At 45.7% G+C, this 13,895-nt stretch overlaps 1 protein-coding gene across 6 annotated transcripts in view; it reads right to left on the bottom strand.

The window, feature by feature from the left end:
- LOC118385569 (disabled homolog 2-interacting protein-like) overlaps positions 1–13,895 on the bottom strand; it is a 235,590-nt gene that overhangs the window by 67,534 nt on the left and 154,161 nt on the right. The window contains exon 1 of one of the 6 annotated variants that reach the window (XM_052521328.1): positions 10,360–10,502. The exons of the other annotated variants lie outside the window; for them this stretch is intronic. Within the exon in view, the coding sequence (XP_052377288.1) occupies positions 10,360–10,382 (23 nt within the window). The 5' untranslated portion in view covers positions 10,383–10,502. Of the gene's footprint in view, positions 1–10,359; positions 10,503–13,895 lie in introns of those variants that run through there. 6 annotated transcript variants of the gene reach the window in all.

Here is a 13,895-nt window from a genome sequence, read left to right as displayed (position 1 = left end):
CCTTCCTGCCTTCCTCCGACAACAGAGGGATCCTGTCAGGAATCACTGGAATGGAATGGAGGTTGTGTGTGAGCGGATCCGTTGACGGAACCACTGACGTCTAGATACGGACCTTAGAACCTGAACGCTTCTGTTAATCAGACAGACAGACAGACCAGATCCAACTCACTGTTTCAGACTGAGATACCTCAGGGAACTGTAGGGACTGAGAGAAACTACGCAAATACACTCAAGACGAGACACTTTTCTCCTCAGTTGGAGCCATTGAGTTAATGCAGCATCAGCCATCCCAGGCAACTAAATGATGCTCCTTACAGTGGAATCTCTTCCCATAGAAGCCTCAGCCAGATATAATAATTACCCAATGGCCACCTGACACAATGGGTGGCCTTGATTGGTTTTGAGAGAGAGAGAGAGAGGGCGGGAGAGAGAGAGAGAACAGAGAGAGCAGGGGCGGTCTGGTGCTGCTGTAGTGCCATCTAGCCTGGTACCGACAGAGGAAGAAGAGAGGACCACGCACTCTCTCATTCTCTCAGAGGCTAATGCACACAAGACAAAATATGGGGATTACACCAGGGAGAGGGAGGTGGGGGAAACAGGTGCCCCAAGCAGCCCAGAACCAGACAACAAGGGATGAAAGACTTACCATGCGTCTTCCCTTTCATGAGGAATAACAACAGCAAACACATCCTTTCTCTTTGAGCCTGCTGCCTGCCTCACTGAGAGGAGACGTGAAAGCACGGATACTGTATGAGAAGAACAGCTGAACACAGAGACATGAATTAGTTCTAGCAAGAGGGAAAAGAGGGGGGCTTTTTTTGAGGGCTGTGACACAAAGAGACCAGGAAGCTGTGTTGGCTGTAAATGACATCATCTCTCTGGCTCTTTATCGCTCTCTGCCAGGACCCTTTAGGAGCCCGTCGGGATACCTGGCTCACTGACTCACAGCAAAGCAGCAGTGCATTATGGGTAGTGCTGAAGTCCTGTGGTTAAACAACATCTGCTGTGGATCCAACACAGCCAGGGCTTGGGTGCAGAGGTCACCAGAGGAAACCAAGCCAACACGCACACACACACACAGATATAACACACGCACAGATATGCACACACGCACCACACACACAGATTACTATGACAGATCACGTCACATGCAGGGTGGGAGGTTTTCTGCGTATCCTGTGTAACACCTGCTATAGGACACAGTGGAATCTCTTCCCATAAAGAGGACACAGCCTATTCAGCTGCAACTGTACAGCTGGTTGCCTCACAGACTGACAGCATGATGTCATGGTCCTTGTAGTTTTAAGTAGCAGAGCAGCTGTCCACTTCAACAGACCAGAGGATGAGCTGACCGGACCAAAGCGGAGCCGACCACCAGCTTATATTATTATGTCCCTCTCCAGCGATGACCACTTTAGGAAATGACAGACAGATGATGAATAGAATATACCAAACTGTTTCCATGTGCTGAGAACTCGGAGTGGTGTTGCGGAACTAGCCAAAGCTATAATCATTTTGTGTGCGTGTGTGTGGACGTGTTTAACTATACTTGTGGGGACCAGTAAACAAACAGAAATATGACCAACGGGGGACATTTGGTTTGTTCCCACAAGGTCAAATGCTATTTCTAAGGGGGTTTTAGGTTTAAGGTTACCATTAGTGTTGGAATTAGGTGTAGGGTTAGGAGCTAGGGTTAGGTTTAGGGTTAGGGTTAAGGTTTAGTAGGGTTAAGGTTTCGGGGTTCAAGTTAGGGTGAGGTTTATGGTTAGGGAATATAGGATTTTGAATTTTGTGTCCCCACAAGGTTAGCTGTACACGACTCGGTGTCTGTTTGTGGCAGGGTGTCACAGTAAGCACAGCATGAGTAAAGAGGCCTTACAGATGAACTCCCTGACCTTCCGTGTTGCCACGGTAACTGGGATGCATGAACGAGGTCAAAGGTCAGGCTGATAAAGGACCCTTAATGAACCCATCAGGTCAGGGGTCACAGGTCAATGAGGATGACAGTCAGAAGGAAAGCATATCCATTACGCCTTGGGAGACCCGTTTGGTTAGCCATTGCCGCTCGCCCCACTTTCCAGTCTTGACTTGTGAGATGAGCGATGCTTCCGTGTCGGGGAAAAACATGCGTATGGAAAGAGCAGGAGACATGAGTGTGAATACCAGGCTCGGAGAACTACATGATTAACAGGAGACCGTCATGCATAGACATAGACCAGCGTCAGCTCATAGCTCGCCCTCTGACCTCAATGTGATCCCAAATACACAGCACAGTGCCCCCGCAAACAGAGGATGTGGAGAAAGAGAGCGCGAGATGGGGTAGAAGAACGTACCCTACGACACCGATTCAGAGGGAGACAGATCGGTGGGTTTCCAATCTCGCAGAGGAAGCCGCACGTTGGAGCAGGAAGTGTACCCTCTGACCCACAGACCGCTGAGGGGCAGTGGCAATGGGGAGAGAGGGAGGGGGGAGGGGGGGGGGAGTAGGGGAAAAGGCAGAGAGGAAGTAAAAGATCCTCAGAAAGACACTGTCCTTGGTGTTGACCTCTTCGCGGCCAACGTTCATTTCTACCTCCCTCACTATATCCTCTCTGTTAATATCTAGTCAGACAATAGTGTAATGAGGGTTGTGCCTATTTATCAGCAGCAAATAATTTGACCACGGTTGATGCCATTCTCGTTAAAGTGTATTTATTTTTTAAATAAGCTGTTATGGGACGGTTTTATTTACTATAACACTATTACTAATCACATTTATTGTAAGGGAAACCAAAACATACTACATGTGGCAGTAGGCCTTAAGAATAAAGCAAAACATATCCTTGACTCTATCCAGCAACGAAAGCGAGTCCAGCCCACTGAATGAGTTGACAAACGGATGGAATGGATGGCGACAATTGGGCAAGTTACTCCACAATCTCATTTCGAATGAGGCCTAAATGAATGATGAGAATGAAGAGGTGGAACCCATTTAGAACCATCGCGTAATGATGAGTTTGTGTTGTGCCTGTTTATCAGTGTCATGTTAATCATTTGACTGCCGCGCCTTGATATCATTCTCTTTTACGTTTTACTTTGTTAAAAGAAGCGGGTTACGGCACTGTTCGATTTACTGTAACTCTGTTGCGAATCAAATTTGTTGTCAGGGAAACGAAAACATGCTACTGTTGCAGGAGAACAAACAAAGCCAGTCAGACTGCACAGCCGGCCCATCGAAAAGCTACACCCAAACTACTCCGAATCATTTCACGCATAATAAGAGTTAGCCTATAGACCAGACTAAATCGACGGTAATCTGATGAGTCACAATATTAGGCCTATCATTTGTCAAACTGTACATTAAGAGAAAGGTAGCCATCACTTTATCAAATCCTCCTCCAGTCACACGCAGGTAAAACATGTTGATTTCTATATAGCATCAGAAAGAGCATATTCTGCCCGTTTCTATGACACTTACCTTTGTCAAATAACTCTCAAAATTCGCGAGGGGGCAGATCTATTTACAAAAACTTTTTCCAATAATATCCTGCATTCAGCACATGACCAGCAAAAACGAGTAACATAATAAACTGAACGTTTAAATATGCTATTTTGTGGTCAGTGGATGAACGGGCTATATAAACCAGACAGAAACTGACAATGGTGCGTGTGACTTCAATGAACTGAATGGTGAGGAGGGTGAGGATGGTGATCGAATTTGACTGATCCGAATGATGAGGGTGAAGAGGATGATTGCAATTTAGAACAAAGGTGTACTGATGATGAAGAATTTTGGGCGTTGTGGGCGATCACATTATTTTATTAGGCTGAAAATGGTATACAATTTCATCTGGGAGAGTCAAGTCAGACACCTAGTACAACTGTAGAATGGCCCTTGGAGTTGATGGAATCGTCCTTTAATTCATGGCCACTTGCTCAGCTGGGCCAGGGGCGCTTTAATTAGGTCCGACAGATCTCAACTTATTAAAAGGAGGAAATCGACCCCCACGCCCGACCTCGCTGCTTTCTCTCCCTCAACTCCGTCTAATCCAGACATTCTGTGCGTCCATGAATCAATGTAAATCCCCCGAATCTGTTACCTTTCATCTGTTACCTTTCATCTGAACTACCTGTCGCGATCGGGAGAGTGGACCACCAGTTATTGTACAGTACATAGGTATTACCGCGGAGTGCGGCTTGGAGCGCACGCTTCAAACCTATTGGGTTATGTCAACGGACAATGGTCATGGCCCTACAGATCATCACAGGCCAATTGTGCCATTGATATCTGGTTAATATGTAATGAAATGACATGTACATATGAAGACAAAACCTGAAAGGATGAAATATGAAACGTCATCATTGTTTGCTGAACTGATCAATTCTGATATCAAAGTGATTATAGATGGAATAACGGATCACTGATCGATTTATTTGCATGATCCTTCTCATGATTATAATGAGTGGTTATGATCCTAAGTGACTCCATTCTCCATTCATATTGAACTCCTATGGAACCTTATTGCTGAATGACCTCATTCTGTTAATAACGAGAATGATTATGATTTGATTGGATACATGCTATTCTGTTTCTTTTGTGATGCAGCACAGACAAACTACCCAGTAAACATACCACTTTTTTGGTTAAAGGAATTCCTGCCTCAGTCTCATCCATTCCTCTTGTCACCTGACCTGTGACCTCCAGTTTACCTTCACTATTGTCAGTTAGGTTACAGATTCCAATCATCTTTCAACATACAACGTGTTTAGTTCCCAATGGAAAGCCAAACGAAACAAACGGACACACTGACAGCATTGCAAATACTGCAGAATTTAGATGAGCTGGAGTCGGATGGAGGACGGGATATTGAGCTTGAAATCGATGTTGCCGATGAAGAGTCTTCATCTGATTCTGATGTTGACTTCGACCCGCCGCCTGTGATCCCTGAGCCTCGCCGCAGAAAAAGCCATAACAGAGACAAATAAGACGGTGATCCCCACTGCCACGGTGAGACAGGAGTCTGGGAGGGATGGCACGGTTTGGGTAGAAACGAGTGATGAGCTTAAGTGACATGCAGATGTTGTAGCACATCAGAGATTGATTGTACTGTTGCTCTTGCGCACAGAAAAGGAAACAGTACGTGGGACATGTCTACGGACGAACTCAAAGCATTTATTGAACTATTGTATGTCCGCGGGGCGTACGGTGTAAAGAACATGGATGTGGGGTCATTTTGGTCTGATAGGTATGGGGTTGACTTTTTCCCCGAGTGCATGCCACACAACCGCTTCAGAGAGAGCACGCCACACAACCGCTTCAGAGAGAGCACGCCACACAACCGCTTCAGAGAGAGCACGCCACACAACCGTTTCAGAGAGAGCACGCCACGCAACCGTTTCAGAGAGAGCACGCCACGCAACCGTTTCAGAGAGAGCACGCCACGCAACCGCTTCAGAGAGAGCACGCCACACGCAACCGTTTCAGAGAGAGCACGCCACGCAACCGCTTCAGAGAGAGCACGCCACGCAACTGCTTCAGAGAGACCATGCCACGCAACCGCTTCAGAGAGACCATGCCACGCAACCGCTTCAGAGAGACCATGCCATGCAACCGCTTCAGAGAGACCATGCCACGCAACCGCATCAGAGAGACCATGCCATGCACCCGCTTCAAAGAGAGCGCGCCACCCAACTGCTTCAGAGAGACCATGCCACACAACCGCTTCAGAGAGACCATGCCACGCAACCGCTTCAGAGAGACCATGCCACGCATACCTCTTCAGAGGGACCATGCCACGCAACCGCTTCAGAGAGACCATGCCACGCAACCGCTTCAGAGAGACCATGCCACACAACCGCTTCAGAGGCATCATGCCACACAACAGCTTCAGAGGGACCATGCCACGCAACCGCTTCAGAGAGACCATGCCACGCAACCGCTTCAGAGAGACCATGCCACACAACCGCTTCAGAGGCACCATGCCACACAACCGCTTCAGAGGGACCATGCTACGCAACTGCTTCAGAGAGACCATGCCACACAACAGCTTCAGAGAGACCATGCCACACAACCGCTTCAGAGAGACCATGCCACGCAACCGCTTCAGAGAGACCATGCCACGCAACCGCTTCAGAGAGACCATGCCACACAACGCTTCAGAGGCACCATGCCACACAACCGCTTCAGAGGGACCATGCCACGCAACCGCTTCAGAGAGACCATGCCACACAACCGCTTTAGAGAGACCATGCCACGCAACCGCTTCAGAGAGACCATGCCACGCAACCGCTTCAGAGAGACCATGCCACGCAACCGCTTCAGAGAGACCATGCCACACAACCGCTTCAGAGAGACCATGCCACGCAACCGCTTCAGAGAGACCATGCCACGCAACAGCTTCAGAGAGAGCACGCCACGCAACAGCTTCAGAGAGAGCACGCCACGCAACCGCTTCAGAGAGACCATGCCACGCAACCGCTTCAGAGAGACCATGCCACGCAACCGCTTCAGAGGGAGCATGCCACACAACCGCTTCAGAGAGACCATGCCACGCAACCGCTTCAGAGAGAGCACGCCACGCAACCGCTTCAGAGAGACCATGCCACGCAACCGCTTCAGAGAGACTATGCCATGCAACAGCTTCAGAGAGACCATGCACGCCACGCAGACCGCCTTCAGAGAGACCATGCCACGCAACAGCTTCAGAGAGACCATGCAACACAACCGCTTCAGAGAGACCATGCCACACAACAGCTTCAGAGAGACCATGCCACACAACCCTTCAGAGAGACCATGCCACGCAACCGCTTCAGAGAGACCATGCCACGCAACCGCTTCAGAGAGAGGCATCATGCCACACAACCGCTTCAGAGGGACCATGCCACCAACCGCTTCAGAGGGACCATGCCACGCAACCGCTTCAGAGAGACCATGCCACGCAACCGCTTCAGAGGGACCATGCTACGCAACTGCTTCAGAGAGACCATGCCACACAACAGCTTCAGAGAGACCATGCCACACAACCGCTTCAGAGAGACCATGCCACGCAACCGCTTCAGAGAGACCATGCCACGCAACCGCTTCAGAGAGACCATGCCACACAACCCCTTCAGAGGCACCATGCCACACAACCGCTTCAGAGGGACCATGCCACGCAACCGCTTCAGAGAGACCATGCCACACAACCGCTTCAGAGAGAGCATGCCACGCAACCGCTTCAGAGAGACCATGCCACGCAACCGCTTCAGAGGGACCATGCCACACAACCGCTTCAGAGGGACCATGCCACACAACCGCTTCAGAGGGACCATGCCACACAACCGCTTCAGAGGGACCATGCCACACAACCGCTTCAGAGGGACCATGCCACACAACCGCTTCAGAGAGACCATGCCACACAACCGTTTCAGAGAGACCATGCCACACAACCGCTTCAGAGGCACCATGCCACGCAATCGCTTCAGAAAGAGCATGCCATTGTTACACATATAGTTCCAATGTTAAACTATTTAATTGAATCAAGACTAGGATTTACTTAAATTACTAGCACACAGCTCAGACATACATGCATAGCCCGCAAGACCTGCCACCAGAGGTCTCTTTACAGTCCCCAAGTCCAGAACAGACTACGGGAGGTGCACAGTACTACGTAGAGCCATGACTACATGGCACTCTTTTCTACATCAAGTAACTCATTCTACCAATGAAATTGCTACAGATAAAAATACACCTTATGGAACAAAGAGGACTGTGACGAGACACACACACACACACACACAATGACATATGCACTATGCACACGCGTACAAATTGATTTTGTGTTGTATATATGTAATAGTAGAGTAGTGGCCTGAGGGCACACACTTCATGTGTTATGAAATCCATTGTGAAATGAAATCCATTGTGAAATATAATGCAATGTTTTTAATTGTATATAACTGCCTTAAATTTGCTGGACCCCAGGAAGAGTAGCTGCTGCCTTGGCATTGGGGATCCATAATAAATGGGGATCCATAATAAATACAATACAATACCTTCTAAAGTGAAGTGGGCATTTAGAGGAGCCCTTCTACACTATTTAAATGAATGCAAATTAATCTCTCTATAGCCAGACAGTAGAGCGGTTTCAATAATAATTAGGAGATTGGAGACTCTTAGTATACACAGTGATGTTAAGCATGACTATGGGTTTTAACTAGGCTACTCCCTGCTGAGAGAGAGAGCGGTGTTTGTGTGTGTGTGTGTGTGTGTGTGTGTGTGTGTGTGTGTGTGTGTGTGTGTGTGTGTGTGTGTGTGTGTGTGTGTGTGTGTGTGTGTGTGTGTGTGTGTGTGTGTGTGTGTGTGTGTGTGTGTGGAAAGAATGAAAAAAGAGGATGAGCAGAGAGGGACACAGTCAAATAACCACATTACATAATTGTTATCATGCAGAATTCAGTATAAGAGCTGCCGGGGAAAATATAAATGAGTTACAAACAAGTAGGCTGCTTACTTAAACTGTTACATAACAACGACATCCTTATACCAGTGCTACGGGAACATAGCCGGAGGAAGGTATTTGGGGGTGGGGTTACTGCAACAACAACAAAAAGTGCTAATACAGAACTAGTAAAGGCCCATTGCACTACTTGAGTTTTGTTTGCCCGCGCTACAGTCGGCTATATTGGTTTGCTAATACAGGACTAGTAAAGGCCAAGTGCGCTACTTTTTATATTTAAGGAGTGGTGCTGTACAGTACTGTCACCTCCCTTACATAGCCACTGGAAGTAGGGGTGCTGTACAGTACTGTCACCTCCCTTACATAGCCACTGGAAGTAGGGGTGCTGTTCAGTACTGTCACCTCCCTTACATAGCCACTGGAAGTAGGGGTGCTGTTCAGTACTGTCACCTCCCTTACATAGCCACTGGAAGTAGGGGTGCTGTACAGTACTGTCACCTCCCTTACATAGCCACTGGAAGTAGGGGTGCTGTTCAGTACTGTCACCTCCCTTACATAGCCACTGGAAGTGGGGTGCTGTACAGTACTGTCACCTCCCTTACATAGCCACTGGAAGTAGGGGTGCTGTTCAGTACTGTCACCTCCCTTACATAGCCACTGGAAGTAGGGGTGCTGTACAGTACTGTCACCTCCCTTACATAGCCACTGGAAGTAGGGGTGCTGTACAGTACTGTCACCTCCCTTACATAGCCACTGGAAGTAGGGGTGCTGTACAGTACTGTCACCTCCCTTACATAGCCACTGGAAGTAGGGGTGCTGTTCAGTACTGTCACCTCCCTTACATAGCCACTGGAAGTAGGGGTGCTGTACAGTACTGTCACCTACATAGCCACTGGAAGTAGGGGTGCTGTACAGTACTGTCACCTCCCTTACATATCCACTGGAAGTAGGGGTGCTGTACAGTACTGTCACCTCCCTTACATATCCACTGGAAGTAGGGGTGCTGTACAGTACTGTCACCTCCCTTACATAGCCACTGGAAGTAGGGGTGCAGAGAGTCCTACAGCACCCCTTGAAAAATCTGAGGGGAAAAAATGAATACAAAAAAACAAAAAAAATATATATATATATATATATATATATATATATATATATATATATATTATTTTTTTAATTGTGATTTTTCAGGGGTGCTGTTGCAATGTAAGGGAGGTGATAGTACTGTAAGAAAATTAGATGAGAAAAGGAGGATAAAGAGAGAGAATGAGCTCCTTACAAAGTTACATGGCAATGGATAGGAAAGTGCTGAAGGAACTGGTGCTTGCCTGCAATAAGCCAAAACGTTTTAGGCAGATAAAGTAAGGCAACACTTACAAGGAAAATCACCAGAGCATGGCTGAACTGGTATTCAGTGCAAGCTTTTAAGGTCTGTCTCTCTCACTCTCTCGCTCTCTCACTTCTATTATATTCTGTATTTTCTCAACATCAGAACTATTCTAGATCAAAACACAATAGTAGAACGATACAATTGACTAATAGCGATACATAAATAACAACATTATTACAAGCAATTGCCTCACAACAGTAAACTGAACTATATGCTATGATGTTTTGTTCTGCACTACAGTCGATTTGTCCCCTGGCACAGAATATTTCCATCTACATGTCTGAACGCGTCCGCTTCCCTAAAGCCCTCGTTCTCAACCCTTTTCCAACCAGTTTGCTAGACGTTTTCCTGTTTACCCGAAAACATTCCAAGTCCAGTAACTATATTCTCCAAGCCATAACCTAGCGACAATAATTTGTTTAGGCTACACATCCCTGAGGGAAAGAGGGCGGAGGTCACAAAATCAAACCGCGCGCAACAACTGTATCCATCATCAACACACACCAGCCAAGTTTTTTTGATGAAAACATGAAGGCAAAATAAGATAATAACACTTACGATTTACTAAAGAGGTGAAACATTGCTCCACGGAAACCCGCGCGGATTCCCCCAAAACACACCACTTCAATTCGGGTCGCAATCCTACGCGCGCTAATCGCAGCTTGTTTTCCGACTATTTTTGCATCCCTGGGAACGGGCCGCAGCCTGTCATTTGAGTTACCATGCACACGGACTCCGAATATAGGCTGCTGTAGTCCGGAGGGAGCGGTCTGCTCTTCCTCTCTCCACATCCCCTTTAAACAGATTGTAGCCCTCCTTTTCATGGAAAACAACGCTGATGCGTATTGACAGTTTACATTTACATTTACATTTAAGTCATTTAGCAGACGCTCTTATCCAGAGCGACTTACAAGTTTATTTCGGAGAAATAAAATAAATAGCATTTCATATATCAGTAGGCTACTTATTTTCTAATGTCCTGTAGCCTAAATTGTAAGGGGGTAAGGGGTACACACCAATCATGACAAACTGATTAATAACATAGTTGTGTTGCTACCAATAATTTAGTAATGAAGCAAAACAAAAACTGATTTCACCTTGATAGGATTGTTTTATGACTGAGGACGCAGTATGAGTGATGGACATTGGACACCCAACTGAAATACTGAATCAAAGAAGCACAAAATCACAGCCACGTGGAGGTGGGGTGCTTACCAAGGGTATGGAGATTCTTACAGTCAATAGCACCCCCAACTACACAGAATACAGATGACATCACACACCAAGTGTACTCCTTCAGAGTATGTTGCCCATGGATACAGATGTCAGTTTAGTGCTACCACTCCTAAGGGAAGGTAAACTGATCCTAGATCTGTGCCACCTGATCCTAGATCTGTGCCACCAATACAGTGGCAACCTGTCATTCAGGGTAGGTGGGGTTGTTTAATTACTTAAAAATCATACAATGTGATTTTCTGGATTTTTGTTTTAGATTCCGTCTCTCACAGTTGACGTGCACCTATGATACAAATTACAGACCTCTACATGCTTTGTAAGTAGGAAAACCTGCAAAATCGGCAGTGAATCAAATACTTGTTCTCCCCACTGTATGTATACCGTCTGTAGCTAAGAAAATAATCCTAAGTGTATGTTGTGTAGTAAGCTGTTCGGAGCCCACGTGCCTCACCCTAACAATTTTGCCTACTGTTCTGACTTGGTGGTTCACATGTAGCCTGTAGCCTGTTCTAGAGAAATTATTCATTGTTTACTATAGGCCCCCTTTATTCATCCTATGGTTCGGACTTGGTGTACATGGAGAATATTGTAAGAATGGCCTATGTTCTGAATTCCGTTGCTGTACATTGAAAAGTGCTGAATAAATAGTTATATTGGCTTTATCGAAATTACGGATTTCCTCTTATCCGTTTGTCGTACCCTTATGCCATAGTTTGTACATCTCAATTGTCAGTAGAAAACACATTTGTTTAAGCAAGTCAGCCACATCAGCTATGTTATTTTAAAAGGCAGTAAATGAGGCTGAATGAACTGTTTCACTGCCAGACAAGACTCCGCTGAAAGCCAGGTGTAGCAGTAGTAAGATGTTGGGACTGCTGTTGGGACTCTGCTGTTGGGACAGTTTTATGTAGGCCCTATGAGTTTGTGGGCACCGTTAGTCACCGTTATAGTGCAATTAATGTGATTTTTTGTGATGTGTTGTGTAGTGGCTTTGCTGGCATGCATTAAAAAAACATATTTTTGGAGTTTGCCCCACCAAGATTGACATGCTAAAATAGTTTATAGCGCACTACTTGTGACCAGGGCTCATAAGGCTCTGGTCAAAAGAAGTGCACTGTGTAGGGAATAGGGTGCCATTTGTAGTGACTTCAAATGACAGAACACATACAGATGTTTGCGCTTCCAGGAGGCAGAGAGCCTCCATACTGTTTAAATAATGAAGCGCAAATTGAGCCAGTGTTTCATGTAAGCGAGTCAGAGTTAATACAAGTACTGGTACTGTACTTTCAAAATGTATACTAATTCCGTGGATGTGTAATGGTTTCTGCTTGATGTTACTGCAAAACCTGGTAGTGGAGAGGCAGACTAATGATCCTGTAGACAGAGGGCCATAAAGTGTACGAAAAGCTTAGCAAGAAGAGTCTGTGTCAACAGTGGACACGTAAAAGGTAGCTTAGGTGTAACCAAGGCGCTGGAAACCTTACGAAACAGTGTCCTTACAACAACAGGCAAGCAGAGAGGAACTCTAATCTGCCTCAAAGAACCCGAAAATGGAGGTTTGGTAATTTGACTCCTCTTCAGTAGATTGGTGTAGCTTCTAATCATAAACAAACTGTCCAGGTCGTTTTTTTTTTTTTTTACAGCAGGCAGGGCTGGTTAACGTCTAACTACAATGCCATGGTAAAGTCTAGGACCTAGACTCTGGAACAATACATTGGGAGGATGTATTCATTTCTCTAGGTTTTGTTCATATTATAACCCTAACACATTGTGTTGTCAGACTGTTTACAATCAAAATGCAAAATGCCATTGGGGAACTACTCTTACATTTACATTTAAGTCATTTAGCAGACGCTCTTATCCAGAGCGACTTACTCTTCAAGTATGTTTGTGTCCAGTGTAGCGAAAGGCAGACCCCGGTGGAGAAAATGTCACATCTCAGTGGGCCATGTCCAAAATACCCATACTAGCACACTACATACTTAATTACTGCAGTGGGCTAAATTAGGGTCACGCAGATTGCTTCTTTGTAGTCTTAAACATGTTGAAACAGAAGTATACACCTCACACAACATGGTTGTGGGCTTACAAAAAAAAAGAAGACATCTGTACCACATACAGATGTTGGTGTTGAAATGTGTTACATTTGGAGTTTGCATCCCAATAGAAATACTTTAAGTAACATCACAGAAGGCTGAAATATTTATTTTAAATAACGTTTATTAGTTAGGAAATTACGAAAAAATATTATTAACATTCCACCCATGAGGCCACTAGGTAATTTGACTGCAGGAAATACACTGAAAACTATGTACTCATTGTCGCATACTATTTAGCACTTTGTTTTCAGTAAAAAAGTATGCAGTATGCCACGGTAGCAACGCAGAGCGGCTCCAGAGTAGAGTAGGTGGGGCGGGGCCGAGTGTGGTGTGGATTTGTCCAAATTCAACAGACATACGTCGCATTAACCAGCCTGATAATAGTTCATTTCCTATTCGATTAATTTTTCTCAAATCTGAATAGAATAGGAATGGAGTTATAGGCCTACTTAGGCTGGTTATAGGCAGACAGTCACATTTGACTCACACGGTAGTAAACATTATAGCCCATCTATCCTATTTAAAAAGGACTGAAGACAGAAACAGCTCATTTGGTTCCATTTCAACATATGCTTTAGTGAAACTAAAGTGCTGTATATTAATATATAAATTCAATCAAATAGCCTAGTACACACACCAAAACTTTTCACAAGTTCAAATCAAAAGGCTATTGCACAGAACAATTTGGAAAGTCGGGTGTATTGCAAATTCAGAACCACTGGACAGCAACATAATAAACTAAAGCACTGATCATTGGGA

This window comes from Oncorhynchus keta, chromosome 6, assembly GCF_023373465.1.
Source record: "Oncorhynchus keta strain PuntledgeMale-10-30-2019 chromosome 6, Oket_V2, whole genome shotgun sequence".
NCBI classification, from domain to species: Eukaryota; Metazoa; Chordata; class Actinopteri; order Salmoniformes; family Salmonidae; genus Oncorhynchus; species Oncorhynchus keta.
Note: the sequence above shows the minus strand (reverse complement) of the source record. Positions and strands in the feature narration are given on the sequence as shown.